The sequence below is a fragment of the Rhineura floridana genome, chromosome 11 (genome assembly GCF_030035675.1).
Source record: "Rhineura floridana isolate rRhiFlo1 chromosome 11, rRhiFlo1.hap2, whole genome shotgun sequence".
Taxonomy (NCBI): domain Eukaryota; kingdom Metazoa; phylum Chordata; class Lepidosauria; order Squamata; family Rhineuridae; genus Rhineura; species Rhineura floridana.
In genome coordinates, this window is record NC_084490.1 from 31,550,222 (window position 1) to 31,569,481 (window position 19,260).

The following is a 19,260-nucleotide window of genomic DNA, read 5'->3' on the forward strand; positions in this document are numbered from 1 at the left end:
TCTTTCCCCTTAAACAGTCAGTCAGAGGAGCTGTCAATTTGGAAAACCCTGGAATGAACTTTCTGTAATAATTGGCAAACCCCAAAAACCGTTGTACATCCTTTTTGGTGACAGGTTGGCCCCAGTCCAATATACAGCTTACTTTCCCTGGGTCCATCTCCACACCTTCCGCTGAGATTCAATATCCAAGGAAGTCTAGAGACTTGAGGTCAAATCCACATTTCTCTAATTTAGCATACAGGTGATTTTCTCTCAGTCTCTGCAACACCGTCTTCACATGCTGGTCGTGGTCTTCCTGGTTCTTTGAGAACACCAGGATATCATCTAAGTAACAGATTACATATGTGTCCAACAAGTCTCTAAACACGTCGTTCATGAATTTTTGAAAAATTCCTGGACTTCCACAAAGTCTGAAAGGCATGACCAGGTATTCATACTGTCCGTAAGCGGTCAAAAACCCTGTTTTCCATTCATCTCCCTGCTTCATCCTGATCAGATTGTACGCTCCTCTCAAATCCAACTTCGTGAAGATTTTTACAGAGCGCAGTCGGTCCAACAACTCTGAGATCAGGGTCAGCGGGTAGCTGTTGGGGATGGTGATCTGGTTAAATGTGCGATAGTCGTTACAGGGTCTGGGTTCCCTCCCCTTCTTTTTCACAAACAATAGTGGCGCTCCAGCAGGGGATTGTGAGGGGCGTATGAATCCTCGTCTCAGGTTTTTATCCAGGAATTCCTTCAGGGCCTCCCTCTCATTCTCTGTGAGAGAGTAGATTCTCCCTGATGGAATGCTGGCTCCTGGCACTAGATCAATCGCACAGTTGTAAGGGCGGTGGGGGGGTAAAGTCTCTGCCTCCTTTTCATCAAACACATCTTTGAATTCTTCATATTTTGGCGGCAGGGTCACTTGCTCGATCTCTTGCACTGCCCCCGCTAAGGTGTTCTTGATTCCTTCAGGTTGACAGTTCTCCTGGCAATACTGTGAGGTGAACCACACCATCGCCTCCTTCCAACTTATTGTGGGTTCATGCTTTGCTAGCCAGGGCATTCCCAGAATCACCTCAAAGTTCGAGAGATCTGACACGTATAGCGAAATGAACTCTTCGTGCCTGGGGATTTGAAGTTTCACTTCCTCCGTGGCTTGTGTCACCCCTCCTGACTTCAGGGGTCTCCCATCGATAGTCTCCACAGCTAGGGGAGCATTCAGTTTCCACCGGGAAATTCCATGACGCTTGACTAACTTTGCATCAATAAAATTTGTGGAGGCTCCACTGTCAATTAAGGCAGTGGAATTAAACACCACTCCTCTGGAAGTTGTAATCTGAATAGGCAAGACCAACACCCCCTTTGAGGGAGGTTGGATCGTTGGGGGGCCTTTATACAACGCTGCCCCCAGTCCACCGGCCTGCACGTGGACTGGGTGTTCTAGTTTCCCGATGGCTCGGCTTTCCCCCCTTTTAGTCCACAGTCTCTGGCCACATGGCCCGGCTTTGAACAATAAAAGCATAAACGTTCTCGGCGGCGTCTTTCCTTTTCTTCTTCCGACAGTCTTGGCCTAGCCCCTCCCTGTCCCTCAGCTGCATTACCTGCCATTCCTGCAGAGGGAAGGGTCTTGCTGCGAGATGCCGAGGCTGAGTATCTCGGGACCTCCTGCTTCCTTTCCAGGCGCCTTCCTTCCATCCAGTGATCTATCTGTAGGCATAGCCGGATGAGCCCTGGTAGGTCAGCGGGGCGGGAGGTCCTGGCCAACTCATCCAGGATTTCAGCATTTAATCCACTCCGGTACATAAACATCAGGGCGGCGTCATTGTAACCAGTTTCCTGGGACAGAATTTTAAAAGCGTTAGTGTACTCGGAAACAGTCCCTTTAGCTTGCTTCAGAGCGCCTAGTTGCCGCGCTACTGTTTCAGCTCTTTGCGGGTCTTGGAACATCTCGGTCATCTCCTGTATAAATCCTCTGTACCTTCTTAAGACAGTATCTTTTCTCATGAGATACGGAGTCACCCATTTTGCAGCTTCTCCCTCCAGGAGGCTAATCACGAAGGCCACTTTAGCCCCATTGTCTGGAAACTCCATGTGCCTGACATCCAGATATAACTCACATTGAGCCACGAAAGTTGCCAACTGATCACTTTGTCCCGCGTATTTTGGGGGCAATCCAATGGGAACCTTTACTGCGGCAGCTGGAGGGGCTGTTTGCATCTGGTCTATCGTGGCCTTCAAGGTTTGATTATCTGTCTTCAGCGCCTTGACTGCTGCTAGCAGGGTTTGGACATCCGTCTGCAATTCAGCTACCTTAGTCCTCAAGGGTTTCACTTCTTCCGTCTCAGAAGTGGGGTTCGTCCCCTCCGCTGCTCCCTTTGACATCTTGTCCCAGTCAAGTGAAGAGAGCATTGAGGGTGATTTAGGTGGCTCTGTCAAGCTGTCAGGCCCAGGATGCGACTCAGGAACCAGACCAGAGGTTGTAGTTAATTCGTGTTTTATTAGAGTAATGTCCAAACAAAGACTGCGCTTTCTCATGAAGCAATACAGGGATACAGGTCCTGCGACATTGGGAGAAAGTTGACAGAGCAAGGGGCTGCTTCCCGCCTGTTCTTTAAGAAGGGGCTAAACGGGCGCGCAACCTTTCGCTCCTCCTTAACTGCCCCTCAGGTACTGCCCGCCTTCCCCCCCTTCTCTCCTGTCTTTTCAACCGTCTGCGTGTGCGTGGTGAGTGGGGAGGCATCACCTCCTCCTCTTCTGAAGTTTCCGATTCCACTATGGGTGATAAAGAAGGAGCTGAGGGTAAACCATCTCTCCGCCTTTCTGCTGTGATCAGCCCTCCCTCTTGCTCTGAGCTGCAGAGAAGGGAGGTCCTGGGAATGTCTGGGGGGATTCTAAAACTTCAAGGCTCTCAGGCTCCCCATTGCTAGGCAGACAGAGACCCAGCTGTGAACCAATGTGCATTTGCGGCCCCATGGCCAGCCTAGCAGATCATGCCATGGCTGCAGAGTAGGCTGCACATCTGCTTCATCCCCATCCAGCAACCTGCCAAAAACAGAAACAATCATGAACAGTTGGGTCCTGGACCTTCAGACTCGCCCCAGGGGTGAATGTACTCCAAGTAGGCAATTCCCCTGCCGGGTATGCAGCCCCAATTCCATAGGAGCCTTTCCCCCAAAACCCCCATGCGTCTGCTCCTAGGCTGTGCGAGGCTAGACAGAAACTTTATGAGGGAAGATCCCTCCACCTGAATATCAGGCAATCGGGCCTGTAGCCACAGGCCAAAACACCATGACGCCCTCATGGGACAAGTGTCCAGTCCTGGGGCAGGATAAAATAATGATCTGCCTCTTGCGCCCCTGGTCTGCCTGAAGTCTGACCTGGACCCAAACACTCCCACCCCATCCGGAAGGCTCCAAAATTAAGTGTGAGGGCCGCTGCATGCAACTGCTGGTCACAGGGCACCTCCCTGACCAACAATCCCTGGCAGGTCAGGTGAACACGGAGGATGAGGTTAAGGGGTACGGTGGTGTGCATGGGCCGGCCAGCCCGCACATGCGTATTCCAAGCAGTCTGAATGGTCCCAAAGGCCCCCTGCCAGCAGGCCACACTTTGCATAGCCCCTGTCAGCCCATAACTCCCAGAAATCCCCTCTTCCCATCTGATAACTGGTGAGCATGCTGGAGCAACAGATAGGCATATGGCCATCTCCGACTCCTCTCCCCCATCTCCCAGTGTGTGGTATGGGACTAGCAGTTCCCCCCCCCAGAGTCGGTCCCTCCTCTAACTGAAACATCATTGACACACTGCAGGAAAAACAGGGGGCACACCATAGGTTGGCGCATAAGGCAGCCAAAACAAAACAAAAACGAACCCTGAACCTGTGGTAAGGCTGTGAAATCCCTGTTATGGCACCATAAACCCGGTGAACCCTGGAGCAGGATCGTCCATTTTTCCAGCTGCCAAAGGAACCCCCTAGCTCATAGCCATGCTATAAATGGTGCCATCAGGTGCTAACCTGCACCCAAAGCCTGCCCTACCCGTGAACCGTAAATCATGAAAATAGTGCCCCACTGCTTCTGAGCCCTCTCGTCTCCTGACTGTCCCTTCCAAGAAGGAGCTGAAGTGCTCCATACAAGAATACAGCAGCCCATAGGTAATGCTCTGCTGCATAGTCGACCTAAAAGGCAAAACTCAACAGCTGGCAATGCAGGCAGATTAGCTGCCACAGTTGCCCATAAGGCACCTCTGCCACAGGCGTGCACCATATTAAATGCAGTGTAGTGCACTGTGCATAGACTATCCGGTATGAAGCCATTAATGACTGACCCCACTTGTAGTGATGATGGGCAGGGGCCAATAACCCTGCCCAACTGTATGTCTTTATCAATCGTCCCCTGGACCAGTGCGTCTGTACCAAAGACTGATTTAAGATTGCCGGCCATAAGGGCAAGCCAGGGGCCATCGTATAGGATCCAGAAAAAACCGCCTAATAAAGAAAACCGCACCATAAAATGAGTCTTCCCATAAACTGGGCAGTCTGCCAGCAAGGTCCATAGCACCTTGAGCTTAGCTGGGAAGGGACCCTTTCCTTGAGCAGCCTCTGCTATCCTTCCGGCTTGTTTGTTTATTTTTTGCTGCCGCTCTTGTGCTGCCCGTAAGGCCTTGGATCCGCCTCCTCCTCTAGGCCTCGCCGCCGCCTGAGAAGTTGCTGGTGCCGCCGCCATGCCCACAAGCCTCGATACCTACGGAAGGCCTCCCCGGCCAGGAGCCCTACTCCTGCTGCTGCTCCCACTATGGGAGGGCCGAGGCCGCTGCCGCCGCCACCGCTGTTGGGCCTCCTGCAGCCAAGAGCTTGCATCCTCAACCCCGCCGAACCAGGCACCTCGCTGCTGTTGCCACTCACAGCACCAAGCCCCACTGCCAGATCCCCACCGACGCTGAAGGGCCTCCAGCGGCCAAGGGCTCGCTGCCTCAACCCCGCTGAGCTAGGTGCCTCGCTACCACTCGCAGCGCCAAGACACGTGCACCGGAGAGCGAGCCGCACCGCTGCTGCCGCAGCCAAAATTCAAAGGAGGGCGGGAGGCTGGTGGAGTGGCCTTAAATAGCCTTACGCTGCCCCACTTCCTTTCTGTGTGTCACGATGGCGCAACAGCGCGCTGTGTGCACACACACCCCATGATGGTGGCCTGGGCTTCGGCTGCGGCCGCAAACTTGCCCCTTTGCTCGGCAGGTACCAGGCACAGGACGGGAATTTTCCTGCTTTTTAAAGTTTGATAGAAATATCTGTTGTCTATTAGTGCATTCATAAACTGCACGGTTTTTTGCCTATTAGTGAATTTCTCTGCATTTTAATGTTAAGGCTAATAGGAGAAAAGTTTTCTACCCCATCTTTTTAAAATTTCATTCCAAAGGAGTTAGGAGTGGCAAAACAGTCCACACCAACATTCTGTGGATGGGGAAGCATTATATTGTAACCCATTGGAGATAAGGGTTCTATCATGCCACCTACCGGTCAGAGCTTGGAAAAGTTACTTTTTTAAACTACAACTTCCATCAGCCCCAACCAGCATGGCCACTGGATTGGGCCGATGGGAGTTGTAGTTCAAAAAAGTAACTTTTCCAAGCTATGCTACCGGTTATATTCTCCCTCAGCATTTTAACATTGAGTTCTAAGTATAATTGGTCGATTGCCTGCTTGGGATGGATCACACTCCTGCTGAAGGAAAAGGCCACACATATCTGGCCCTGATATTTTCATTCTCAGATTATACCTAATATAGCCCAACAGGCAACCCTTTTCCCAAAGGTTGATAGCTTGTGAAGGGAAACCGTCTGGGTCTAGTGTGAAATCATGCAGAACATTTAGGTGTATTGGTACTATATGGCCAATGCTGGGTTTAACCAGAACCAATCCTTGCCTATGCATTTATGTGGGGCTCCTCACTGTTGACATTGTCAATTTGAGGTATTCATGCCCTAGGGATTGCTTGTAAATGAGTTCAGCTGATATAGCTACGATGGAAAAAAATACCACTCTTCACTGCTCGGTCATTCTTAGGAACTCAAGCACTGACAGTCTTTCCTAATCATATTAGCCAAAATGACCAAAATATAATTTTGTTTTTGTACAGCTATAGCACTGAGATGTGTTCCTGTGAGACCAAATCTCTAGGAAGACAGAAGAGCTATTAATATATGTCCTCCCCATGTTGACAAATTCTCATTTCCTTCACAGATCTAGTGCAGGAGGGTTTTTTCCTAAAATTACATGTATGGCTGTGCAGATGTATAATCATCTAATTTCACTAAGGGAGAAAAAGAATCTGGAGAGAAATCACTGAAGAAAAATAGTAAGCCACTTAATGCTTTCCCCCCTTATTTTGTCAATTGTGCTTTTCATGAAAAGTATGAATCTCTCATTTCCATTCATCCCCTATTCCCCTGTCTCCATCTCTCTTGTCATATTCTCTCCTCCACATAGGCACTCTGTTCCCTTTCAATTCATGAATTTGGCACAATACAAAATATTACAGTTTTTGTGATTTGTCTGTTTTCTGGATATTTTCAGATATTTTCACATAAGCAGGTGAACTGCAATGTGGATTGAAAGACTGTTGTAGAATTTCTGACCGCAGACGTCTACAGTTGATGTTAAAACCTGCCAATGAAATTTAATGTAAATTGAACTTTCAACTGAATTTAGAGTTCCTTCTCAGTCAAGATACATGAAGGGCTTTAAGGGGAGAAATGTAAAAGAAATACCTAAAAGTTTTGACATGAGTAGTTAAATGCTCAAGAGGAGGGTTTTGCACATTCCTAGTAACATTCTCTTGAAGAATTGACTGATATATTCTGAATGCATGAATTGCTTTTATATCAGATTGCTGAATAACTTCACATTATCCCATGGTGCCTAAATTTGTTTAAATAACAACAATGATAATTTTATTTAAATAATAAAAATAACAACAATTTAAAAATCCTTCTTTCCATTCCAACCTAGTTACTTTTTGTTTGTATCAGTCACAAGTGCCAGTTTCACCAAATTCAAACTCCTACCCACTCCCTTCTCATCTTTCATTTTTCTTTAGTTGTTCATCTCTTACCATAGCCTTCTTTCAAAATTTTCTCTCTCGTTTAATACGTTCAGTTATTGTCACGTGTCATTCATACCTCCAGCTCAATATTATCTACACCAGCCTTCCCAAACCTGATAACCTCCAGATGTGTTAGCCTATTACTCTAATCAGCACCAGCCTACATGATAAATAATTAGAGACTAGGAGATGTAATTCAAAACCTCTGGCGGTCACCAGGTTGAGAAAAGCTGACCTATATTGGAGAACAGCAGCTCTCCAGGATGTCACACAGTAATCTTTTCCCAGTTCTTCTTGGAGATGCCTGATATGTTCCATGGAAGTCTGTGTCAAAAAATTAAGAGTGTTTCTCTGACCCTTTACATAGAGGTAGTGAGATATAAGCTTACTATGATTTTCCCAAGCATCTGTGGCTGATAACAAATCAAGGGAAGCAAAGAAATAACAAAACCCTCTTCATTATCCTGCAGAATGTTACAGATGACTGTGATGTTCCTGTATTAATGTGTATATGGTAAGTGCTGTTTGTATATGAGATACATGGTAAGTGGAATGAAAGTGGAGGGGGGAGTGAATGGGCAGTAGAATGCTGGATGATTGGCTGAGTGTTTAAATGGAAGGATGACAGTTAAATCTGGGTGGACGTGAGTGGGTTTTTTTGGTGGGTTTTTGAGAGTTGTTTGAGAGGGGTTTTGTCAGGAGAGTGTGGAGAAGGAGGGAGATGGAGTTTGGAATAGTAATAGATGAAACCATATGCTTATGTGCCTTTATAAAGTAATCTTGTTATCTTTGTTATATAAATAAATACTTATTTGCTTTAACAAAGGCCTGATCCTTGGCTGGGGTTTCACAGACCAGAAGGGAGGGTAAGGTAAATACAAAGGCAGAAGGGTAATAATAACCAATGGTGGCAGCGGTGAAGGGAAGAATATAACACCACAAGTATTCAGAGCAAAACAGAAATATGCATTCTGTATAGATCAAAGGGATTGGGACAGTTTAAGCATGCAGTCACAGAGGTAACCTGATTGAGAGAGACTCAGGCAGAGTCTCTGGGGATACTGGTTATAGGATGTGACTGGTGGTGCTGCCTAGCAGGGGGACCTATTAAGATCTGTGCTAGAGCGGAGAGGGAAACCATAAAAAAGGACAGTCCGGACTGGTGGAGTCCCTGGTGGTGCCTAGTGACAGGCAGTAGCCACGAGCAGGTAGGAACCTGACAGGGAGAGCCAGGGAAGGGCGTCACAATGACCAGTTTGGGCTGTGGCGAGGTAGCCCTAGTCAATCATACCCTGGCCAGTGTATCTCTACTCACTTACTCTCATTCTCCAATTTGCTCCAACATCCTTGTATCTAATATTTTATAAAATGGTCTTATCTGTTTGCAGATGAGCTGACAGATTTTGTTTACACTATTAGAGAGGCAGCAATATGATTGGCGAGGTATTCCATATTGGCTATGAATTTGGAACAAGACAGTTGTGTATGTGAAATAGGGGGTTAATTCAGACACTCAGAAACTCAGTGGCAGAAAGGTCGGATATTTGACATTGTGACACCGAGAAGACTGGTCAGCCCTCTGTTCTGGATGGAGATGCCTGGGATTGAACTGTAGACTTGTTCTATGTACTGTGAGCATCTGCCCTGTCACTGTGTTAAGGTGTTTCTCCAATCCTATACACAGAAGTAGTATGTTTTAAGCTTATGGCAGTTGCTTGAACATGCACCTGTGCTTGATAAAAAATCAAGTGAAGCAAAGTAAAATCCTCTCCCCTAACTTGTGGAATGATAAAATGAACAGTTCTGGCTGTGGTGAGTCAGCCCTTGTCAATGATAATCCGGCAAGTGCATCTCTCTTCATTCATCCTCACTCTCAAATTCTCCCCATCATCAACCTGTTTCTAATGTTGTGAAATGGCCTTTTGCCTTTACACTTTAGCAGGCAGATTACTTTTACACTTTTAGGGTAATGCAGAAAAATGATTGGCTAGGGATGTTGCATTGGCTGTGTATTTCAGTACTGACATTTTTGCATTCATTATTGTGGCATAGAGATGAGGGAGAAATGCCATCCAGTTTGCATTTAAAGGTGAACTTACCAAATCTGCAGTTTCTAGAATGCTATGCTAACCACAACACATGCATTTTAAAATTCACACTTTCTTCAACATTTGCAGCGCAATTCTCCAGCCAAGTATACTAGGATACAGTGTGCATATAAATACATATATCAGTGAAAACAACATACAAAAATGTATTATATTAGGAAAAATGGCTTTGCAAATGTGTATTAGGCAATGTTGCATGCAAGGTTGTTTGCATTAGGAGAAATTGACACTCAAACATACTTTAAAACACACAAACATACACAAACTGCCACCCCACTAAAAGGAAAGCAGAAAATTAAAGTCCAATGCCTGGGTGAACAAGGTTTGGATTTATTTATTTATATTTGGCTGGCGCCTGACATCAGATAGCGATGGTACCAAGCATGCCTCCTTAGGAAGAGCATTCCATAAACTGGGAGTCACCACTGAGAAGACCTGTTCTCATGTCACCACCCTCAGCACCTCTCTTGGAGGGTGGACACAGAGGAGGTCCTCAGATGAATAACACAGGGTACAGTTTGGTTCATGTGGGGAGATGCTGTCCTTGAAGTATTGGGATCCTGAGCTTTAAAAAGGGGTCAGAAACTAATTGGAGGCATTCAAGATGCAGCTGGACAGCCGCCTGTTGGATATGCTTTAAGTTGGATTCCTGCATTGAGCAGGCTGTTTGACTTGATGGCCTTACAGGCCCCTTCCACCTCTGCTACTCTATGATTATATGGTAGCAAATACAGTTGTGCCAGGATTAGCGTTATGTGTTCAGACAATCTTGCCCCAGTCAGCAGCCTGGTACCGAATTCTGCATCAGCTGCAGTTTCTGAACCATCTGCAAAGGCATCCCCATGTATAATGCATTGCACCAATCCAGCAAAGAAGTTACCAGAGGATAGATAATGGAAGTCAGGTAAACAATATTAATGTCTCATTGTAACAATTGCCCTTTTGCTTCCTTTCACAGGCAACATGGATGCAAAAGTACAAAGCATAGTTAATCAGTCCTCTCTGACAGAATTTCTACTGCTGGAATTCTCAGAGGTTCAGGAGCTACAAATTCTACACTTCTTTGTGTTCCTTGCTTTTTATCTGGCAACAGTTACCGGAAATCTTCTCATCATCTCTGCAGTTGTCTTTGACCACCACCTGCATACCCCAATGTACTTCTTCCTGATGAACTTGGCCATGCAGGACCTGGGTCAAGTTTCGGTCATTATCCCCAAATCCATGGCCAATTCCCTCATGAACACACGTCACATTTCTTATTCCGGATGTGTTGCTCAAGTCTTCTTCTTTCTTTTCTTTGTAGCATCTGATTTCTCTCTTCTCACAGTCATGGCATATGATCGCTACATTGCTATCTGCAATCCATTACAATATGAGATGCTGATGAATAAGCAAGCCTGCATCCAAATGGTTGCTAGTGTATGGATCAGCGGCTTTCTTTATGGGGTGTTACATGCCGGAGGAACCTTTGCATCCCCTTTTTGCTCCAATGTTGTCAATCAGTTTTTCTGTGAAATCCCACAGTTACTTAAGCTGGCTTGCTCTGACTTGTACCTAATTGAAATTGGAGCTGTTGTGTTAAGTGCTGTCATTGGCTTGGGATGTTTTATCTTCATTGTTATAACCTACGTGCACATCTTCACCTCAGTGCTGAGAATCTCCTCTATTGAAGGAAGGCAAAAAGTCTTCTCAACATGCCTTCCTCACCTCATTGTTTTCTCCATAGCTGTATCCACTGGATCCTTTATTTACCTCAAGCCTACTTCTAACACTCCATCACTTCTGGATTTGGCATTGTCTATGATATATTCAATGGTTCCACCCTTGATAAATCCAATAATCTACAGCATGAGAAACAAAGAGATTAAAAATGCTATGTCAAAGCTATTAGGGTTTAGGCACTTTTCTTTGAATACTTTCTCTAGTTTTAGTCTGCAAAGATGAATTTTGTATACAGCTTTAATGATATAAAATGGAAGGCCTGTGAGGAATGATTGAAAGAGTTGGGTATGTTTAGCTGAGTGTTGATCCTGAAGGTAGCCCCTGCACCTTTAGGCTCCAAATAGCATGAGCTGTTACACAGTAAAACAGAATTTCTCAAAGGTTGATATAGAAGCATCTTGGAAGTCTTTAGAGAAAGGCTGGTGGCCCTCTGTCAGGAATGCTGCATTAGTGGATTGTTTCTAATTGAGCACTGGCTTTGGCATCCTGAAATATCTTGCACAAGATGTGAATACTGTTAACCAAACCTCTTATAGTTTGGAATACTATATAATTTGCACGTTATACTGAATTGCTCATAAATTACACTGCATTAATATTCCCTGATTTTTCTCCATGAACACCCCCTTTTTCTATTTTATTTATTAAATATTTTTGTCATATATTATGTAATGTTTATATTTGTATACCAAAAATGAAATAAAACATTTCTGAAAAAAAAATCTAATTCTTCAAACTGTGCTGGTGATGTGTATAATAATAATCTGTATTGGTTTGATATCTGTCCTATCTATTGCACTCTGAAGGATGGGGGGACATTCCATTATTTAGAACAAAAGTGGTTATTCCCACCCATGGGGACTTAAGCTGAGCCCCTCAAACAATATATTTATTTCATTAAACTTATAGACCGCCCCATAGCCGAAGCTCTCTGGGCAGTTCACAAGACAAGAAACATCAAAAATACAAATCATGTATCAATATAAAACATATAAAAGTTAAAAATTCTTTCAGCCCCCCTCACAAAACCCCATCAAATATTGCAGTGGTGGCAAAAAGAGGTGTGATAACTCCCCTCAGCTGTTCTCTATGGATCAGCTGAGAAATGTATTGTTTGTCCCTGTATGTGTGTGTGTGCATTTGAGACTGCAGGATGGCCACACCCATGACTGCCATGTGACCAGTGCAGGGTCCACCTCAGAAGGAAAAGGTAACACAGCGACAAATGTTTGCAGACCTACTAGAGTGTGGGGTGTTAAAAGCTGACATAGATAGCCTTCCCACAGCTGATTTGTATTAGATGTGGAAAGGAAAGTGTGCTGTTAAAAGGGGAGTGAGGGAAGCAGCACAGCAGAAGTGCTACCCCAACTTAAATATTAGCCAAAATGACCAAAAGTTACTTTTGTTTCTGTACAGCTATAGCACTGAGATGTGTTCCTGTGAGACCAAATCTCTAGGAAGACAGAAAAGCTATTAATATATTGTTGTTGTTTGTTTGTTTGTTAAATTTGTATCTCGCTCTTCCTCCCAGAAGGAGCCCAGGATTGGCAAACTAAACACTTAAAACACTCTAAAACATCTTAAACCACTTAAAAATAGATTGTAAAATATATTAAAACAAAACATATTTCAAAACACATTACAACAAAATATCTTTTTTTAAAAAAAAGAAAGCTTTAAAAACATCTTAAAAAACAATTACAAAATAGATGCAGACTGGGATTATACAGCCACAAGAGTGGCTGTATACTCTAGCCATCATGGATATTTCACATTTCATCATGTTAAGTTGAAAATACTCCCATGCCATTCTGCTGCTTCCCATAAACTCATTTCAAAATGAAATCTTACAAAACTCATAGTCCTGACCTCAGACGTGCTTCCCTAACAACCCTTTAAGTTTTCATAGTGATACACAAAACACTCAGAGATAATCTGAGTGTAAAACAAGAAAAAAAATCCAGATCCCTACTGGACATTTTTCTGTCAGTGGTCTCATAATTGGTTGAAATTAATTAAAAATCAGCCATGTTCACAGAGTACCTGTAATTCTATTATTGACCTTGCACCATGCTCTGAGTTCCTATTGTCTTGATATTGTTGCTTTCTCCTTGCTAAAATCAGATCAGCACAGTGCATGTCTACTTTCTGTTATTTGGGCTGATGGTAGGTGTTGCCACCACTCACCATATGCTCAGAGGCACACGTTACCAACTTCTTCCAAGCTATACAGGAAGTGGATTGGACTGTGAAAGACGAACCCAAACTCTGTTTGTATTTGTACAAATTTGATGGGCAGTACAATATCTCAGAGAGGTCAGGTTTTGTGCTCCCTTGGTGCATTCACTATAGCTGCCTAATTTCCCTGCTTTTTAAAGTTGATAGAAATATCTGTTGGCTATCAGTGCGTTCATAAACTGCAATCGTTTTTTTGCCTATTAGTGAATTTCTCTGCATTTTAATTTTAAGGCCAATAGGAGAAATGTTTTCTACCCCATCTTTTTAAAATTTCATTCCAAAGGAGTTTGGAGTGGCAAGACAGTCCACACCAAAATCATGCAGAACATTTAGGTTTATTGGTATTATATGGCCAATGCTGGGTTTAACCAGAACCAATCCTTGCATATGCATTTATGTGGGGCTGCTCACTGTTGACATTGTCAATTTGAGCTATTCATGCCCTAGGGATTGCTTGTAAATGAATTCAGCTGATATAGCTACAGTGGAAAAAAATACCACTCTTCACTGCTCAGTCATTCTTAGGAACTCAAGCACTGACAGTCTTTCCTAATCGTATTAGCCAAAATGACCAAATGATAATTTTGTTTTTGTACAGCTATAGCACTGAGATGTGTTCCTGTGAGACCAAATCTCTAGGAAGACAGAGGAGCTATTAATATATGTCCTCCCCATGTTGACAAATTCTCATTTCCTTCATAGATCTAGTGCAGGAGGATTTTTTCCTAAAATTACATGTATGGCTGAGCAGATATATAATCATCTAACTTCACTAGGGGAGAAAAAGAATCTGAAGTAGAGAGAAATCATTGAAGAAAAATAGTAAGCCACTTAATGCTTTCCCCCCTTATTTTGTCAATTGTGCTTTTCATGAAAAGTATGAATCTCTCATTTCCATTCATCCCCTATTCCCCTGTCTCCATCTCTCTTGTCATATTCTCTCCTCCACATAGGCACTCTGTTCCCTTTCTATTCATGAACTTGGCACAATATAAAATGTTTCAGTTTTTGTGATTTGTCTGTTTTCTGGATATTTTCAGATGTTTTCACATAAGCAGGTGAACTGCAATGTGGATTGAAAGACTGTTGTAGAATTTCTGACCGCAGACGTCTACAGTTGATGTTAAAACCTGCCAATGAAATTTAATGTAAATTGAACTTTCAACTGAATTTAGAGTTCCTTCTCAGTCAAGATACATGAAGGGCTTTAAGGGGAGAAATGTAAAGGAAATACCTAAAGGTTTTGACATGAGTAGTTAAATGTTCAAGAGGAGGGTTTTGCACATTCCTAGTAACATTCTCTTGAAGAATTGACTGATATACTCTGAATGCATGAATTGCTTTTATATCAGATTGCTGAATAACTTCACATTATCCCATGGTGCCTAAATTTGTTTAAATAACAACAATGATAATTTTATTTAAATAATAAAAATAACAACAATTTAAAAATCCTTCCTTCCATTCCAACCTAGTTACTTTTTGTTTGTATCAATCACAAGAGCCAGTTTCACCAAATTCAAACTCCTACCCGCTCCCTTCTCATCTTTCATTTTTCTTTAGTTGTTCATCTCTTACCATAGCCTTCTTTCAAAATTTTCTCTCTCGTTTAATACGTTCAGTTATTGTCATGTGTCATTCATACCTCCAGCTCAATATTATCTACACCAGCCTTCCCAAACCTGATAACCTCCAGATGTGTTAGCCTACTACTCTAATCAGCACCAGCCTGCATTATAAATAATTAGAGACCAGGAGATGTAATTCAAAACCTCTGGCGGTCACCAGGTTGAGAAAAGCTGACCTATATTGTAGGACAGCAGCTCTCCAGGATGTCACACAGTGATCTTTTCCCAGTCCTTCTTGGACATGCCTGACATGTTCCATGGAAGTCTGTATGAAAAAATTAAGAGTGTTTCTCTGACCCTTTACATAGAGGTAGTGAGATAGGTCGGATATTTGACAGTGTTACACCTAGAAGACTGGTCAGCCCTCTGTTCTGGATGGAGATGCCTGGGATTGAACTGTAGACTTGTTCTATGTACTGTGAGCATCTGCCCTGTCACTGTGTTAAGGCGTTTCCCCAATCCTATACACAGAAGTAGTATGTTTTAAGCTTATGGCAGTTGCTTGAACATGCACCTATGCTTGATAAAAAATAAAGTGAAGCAAAGTAAAATCCTCTCCCCTAACTTGTGGAATGATAAAATGAACAGTTCTGGCTGTGGTGAGTCAGCCCTTGTCAGTGATAATCCGGCAAGTGCATCTCTCTTCATTCATCCTCACTCTCAAATTCTCCCCATCATCAACCTGTTTCTAATGTTGTGAAATGGCCTTTTGCCTTTACACTTTAGCAGGCAGATTACTTTTACACTTTTAGGGTAATGCAGGAAAATGATTGGGTAGAGATGTCGCATTGGATGTGAATTTCACTACTGACATTTTTGCATTCATTATTGTGGCGTAGAGATGAGGGAGAAATGCCATCCAGTTTGCATTTAAAGGTGAACTTACCAAATCTGCAGTTTCTAGAATGCTATGCTAACCACAACACATGCATTTTAAAATTCACACTTTCTTCAACATTTGCAGCGCAATTCTCCAGCCAAGTATAGTAGGATACAGTGTGAATATAAATACACATATCAGTGAAAACAACATAGAAAAATGTATTATATTAGGAAAAATGGCTTTGCAAATGTGTATTAGGCAATGTTGCATGCAAGGTTGTTTGCATTAGGAGAAATTGACACTCAAACATACTTTAAAACACACAAACATACACAAACTGCCACCCCACTAAAAGGAAAGCAGAAAATTAAAGTCCAATGCCTGGGTGAACAAGGTTTGGATTTATTTATTTATATTTGGCTGGCGCCTGACATCAGATAGCGATGGTACCAAGCATGCCTCCCTAGGAAGAGCATTCCATAAACTGGGAGTCACCACTGAGAAGACCTGTTCTCATGTCACCACCCTCAGCACCTCTCTTGGAGGGTGGACACAGAGGAGGTCCTCAGATGAATAACACAGGGTACAGTTTGGCTCATGTGGGGAGATGCTGTCCTTGAAGTATTGGGATCCTGAGCTTTAAAAAGGGGTCAGAAACTAATTGGAGGCATTCAAGATGCAGCTGGACAGCCGCCTGTTGGATATGCTTTAAGTTGGATTCCTGCATTGAGCAGGCTGTTTGACTTGATGGCCTTACAGGCCCCTTCCACCTCTGCTACTCTATGATTATATGGTAGCAAATACAGTTGTGCCAGGATTAGCGTTATGTGTTCAGACAATCTTGCCCCAGTCAGCAGCCTGGTACCGAATTCTGCATCAGCTGCAGTTTCTGAACCATCTGCAAAGGCATCCCCATGTATAATGCATTGCACCAATCCAGCAAAGAAGTTACCAGAGGATAGATAATGGAAGTCAGGTAAACAATATTAATGTCTCATTGTAACAATTGCCCTTTTGCTTCCTTTCACAGGCAACATGGATGCAAAAGTACAAAGCATAGTTAATCAGTCCTCTCTGACAGAATTTCTACTGCTGGAATTCTCAGAGGTTCAGGAGCTACAAATTCTACACTTCTTTGTGTTCCTTGCTTTTTATCTGGCAACAGTTACCGGAAATCTTCTCATCATCTCTGCAGTTGTCTTTGACCACCACCTGCATACCCCAATGTACTTCTTCCTGATGAACTTGGCCATGCAGGACCTGGGTCAAGTTTCGGTCATTATCCCCAAATCCATGGCCAATTCCCTCATGAACACACGTCACATTTCTTATTCCGGATGTGTTGCTCAAGTCTTCTTCTTTCTTTTCTTTGTAGCATCTGATTTCTCTCTTCTCACAGTCATGGCATATGATCGCTACATTGCTATCTGCAATCCATTACAATATGAGATGCTGATGAATAAGCAAGCCTGCATCCAAATGGTTGCTAGTGTATGGATCAGCGGCTTTCTTTATGGGGTGTTACATGCCGGAGGAACCTTTGCATCCCCTTTTTGCTCCAATGTTGTCAATCAGTTTTTCTGTGAAATCCCACAGTTACTTAAGCTGGCTTGCTCTGACTTGTACCTAATTGAAATTGGAGCTGTTGTGTTAAGTGTTGTCATTGGGTCAGGATGTTTTATCTTCATTGTTATAACCTATGTGCACATCTTCACCTCAGTGCTGAGAATTCCCTCTATTGAAGGAAGGCAGAAAGCCTTCTCAACATGCCTTCCTCACCTCATTGTTTTCTCCATAGCTGTATCCACTGGATCCTTTATTTACCTCAAGCCTACTTCTAACACTCCATCACTTCTGGATTTGGCATTGTCTATGATATATTCAATGGTTCCACCCTTGATAAATCCAATAATCTACAGCATGAGAAACAAAGAGATTAAAAATGCTATGTCAAAGCTATTAGGGTTTAGGCACTTTTCTTTGAATACTTTCTCTAGTTTTAGTCTGCAAAGATGAATTTTGTATACAGCTTTAATGATATAAAATGGAAGGCCTGTGAGGAATGATTGAAAGAGTTGGGTATGTTTAGCTGAGTGTTGATCCTGAAGGTAGCCCCTGCACCTTTAGGCTCCAAATAGCATGAGCTGTTACACAGTAAAACAGAATTTCTCAAAGGTTGATATAGAAGCATCTTGGAAGTCTTTAGAGAAAGGCTGGTGGCCCTCTGTCAGGAATGCTGCATTAGTGGATTGTTTCTAATTGAGCACTGGCTTTGGCATCCTGAAATATCTTGCACAAGATGTGAATACTGTTAACCAAACCTCTTATAGTTTGGAATACTATATAATTGCACGTTATACTGAATTGCTCATAAATTACACTGCATTAATATTCCCTGATTTTTCTCCATGAACACCCCCTTTTTCTATTTTATTTATTAAATATTTTTGTCATATATTATGTAATGTTTATATTTGTATACCAAAAATGAAATAAAACATTTCTGAAAAAAAAATCTAATTCTTCAAACTGTGCTGGTGATGTGTATAATAATAATCTGTATTGGTTTGATATCTGTCCTATCTATTGCACTCTGAAGGATGGGGGGACATTCCATTATTTAGAACAAAAGTGGTTATTCCCACCCATGGGGACTTAAGCTGAGCCCCTCAAACAATTTATTTATTTATTTCATTAAACTTATAGACCGCCCCATAGCCGAAGCTCTCTGGGCAGTTCACAAGACAAGAAACATCAAAAATACAAATCATGTATCAATATAAAACATATGAAAGTTAAAAATTCTTTCAGCCCCCCTCACAAAACCCCATCAAATATTGCAGTGGTGGCAAAAAGAGGTGTGATAACTCCCCTCAGCTGTTCTCTATGGATCAGCTGAGAAATGTGTTGTTTGTGCCTGTATGTGTGTGTGTGCATTTGAGACTGCAGGATGGCCACACCCATGACTGTCATGTGACCAGTGCAGGGTCCACCTCAGAAGGAAAAGGTAACACAGCGACAAATGTTTGCAGACCTACTAGAGTGTGGGGTGTTAAAAGCTGACATAGATAGCCTTCCCACAGCTGATTTGTATTAGATGTGGAAAGGAAAGTGTGCTGTTAAAAGGGGAGTGAGGGAAAGCACAGCAGGACAGGGGTGCTACCCCAATAGCCCTGCCAGAAGAACATTTCCATCCCCTACAGCCTAACGAAAGAGGGGGGTGGGGGATACCCCAAACTATGGATTAGTGGTGTGATAAGCCTCCAGTGGTAAGGCTAATAAAGACAGCCATCCCTGGAGACCCATGCTCACATATGCTATTAACTATTTACTGGTCAAGGAACAACACCCAGCAAGTGATGGCTTCACTAAATACAGGGGCAGAAGTGACCTTAATTCATAGCTGTCCAGATAAACACCAGAGGCCCACAGAATACATCAGTGCTTATGGAGATGGAGAGGAGCACATTACCCAAGTGCGTTTGTGTTTGGTGTTAGGACATTTGTCCCCCAGTTGTACCACTGTACTGCTTTCCCAGGTCCCAAAATATATTATTGGAATGGATTTTCTAAAGGGGCAGGAGTTTTATACTTCAATAGGTTGCTTTACATTTGAGGTTTGAGCTATCATAGTGGGAAGGACCAAATTGACCCCTTTGAAA

The 19,260-nt window shown here is 43.2% G+C and overlaps 2 protein-coding genes across 4 annotated transcripts; both read left to right on the forward strand.

Moving 5' to 3' along the window:
• Nucleotides 1–7,301: 7,301 nt before the first annotated feature.
• LOC133366103 (olfactory receptor 14A16-like) lies at nucleotides 7,302–11,530 on the forward strand. Of its 2 annotated transcripts, none has more exons than XM_061588833.1 (2): nucleotides 7,302–7,593; nucleotides 10,146–11,530. In XM_061588833.1, exon 2 carries the CDS (start codon nucleotides 10,151–10,153, stop codon nucleotides 11,129–11,131), a length of 981 nt encoding a protein of 326 aa, XP_061444817.1. In that variant the 5' UTR covers nucleotides 7,302–7,593; nucleotides 10,146–10,150; the 3' UTR covers nucleotides 11,132–11,530. The 2 variants fall into 2 exon arrangements, with proteins under 2 accessions (XP_061444817.1, XP_061444818.1); XM_061588834.1 differs by lacking the exon at nucleotides 7,302–7,593 and adding an exon at nucleotides 9,470–9,509.
• Nucleotides 11,531–13,882: 2,352 nt separating this feature from the next.
• On the forward strand, nucleotides 13,883–17,908 carry LOC133366058 (olfactory receptor 14A16-like). 2 transcript variants are annotated; one of them, XM_061588717.1, is made up of 2 exons: nucleotides 13,883–13,969; nucleotides 16,629–17,908. In XM_061588717.1, exon 2 carries the CDS (start codon nucleotides 16,634–16,636, stop codon nucleotides 17,612–17,614), a length of 981 nt encoding a protein of 326 aa, XP_061444701.1. In that variant the 5' UTR covers nucleotides 13,883–13,969; nucleotides 16,629–16,633; the 3' UTR covers nucleotides 17,615–17,908. The 2 variants fall into 2 exon arrangements, with proteins under 2 accessions (XP_061444701.1, XP_061444702.1); XM_061588718.1 differs by lacking the exon at nucleotides 13,883–13,969 and adding an exon at nucleotides 15,953–15,992.
• Nucleotides 17,909–19,260: the final 1,352 nt, after the last annotated feature.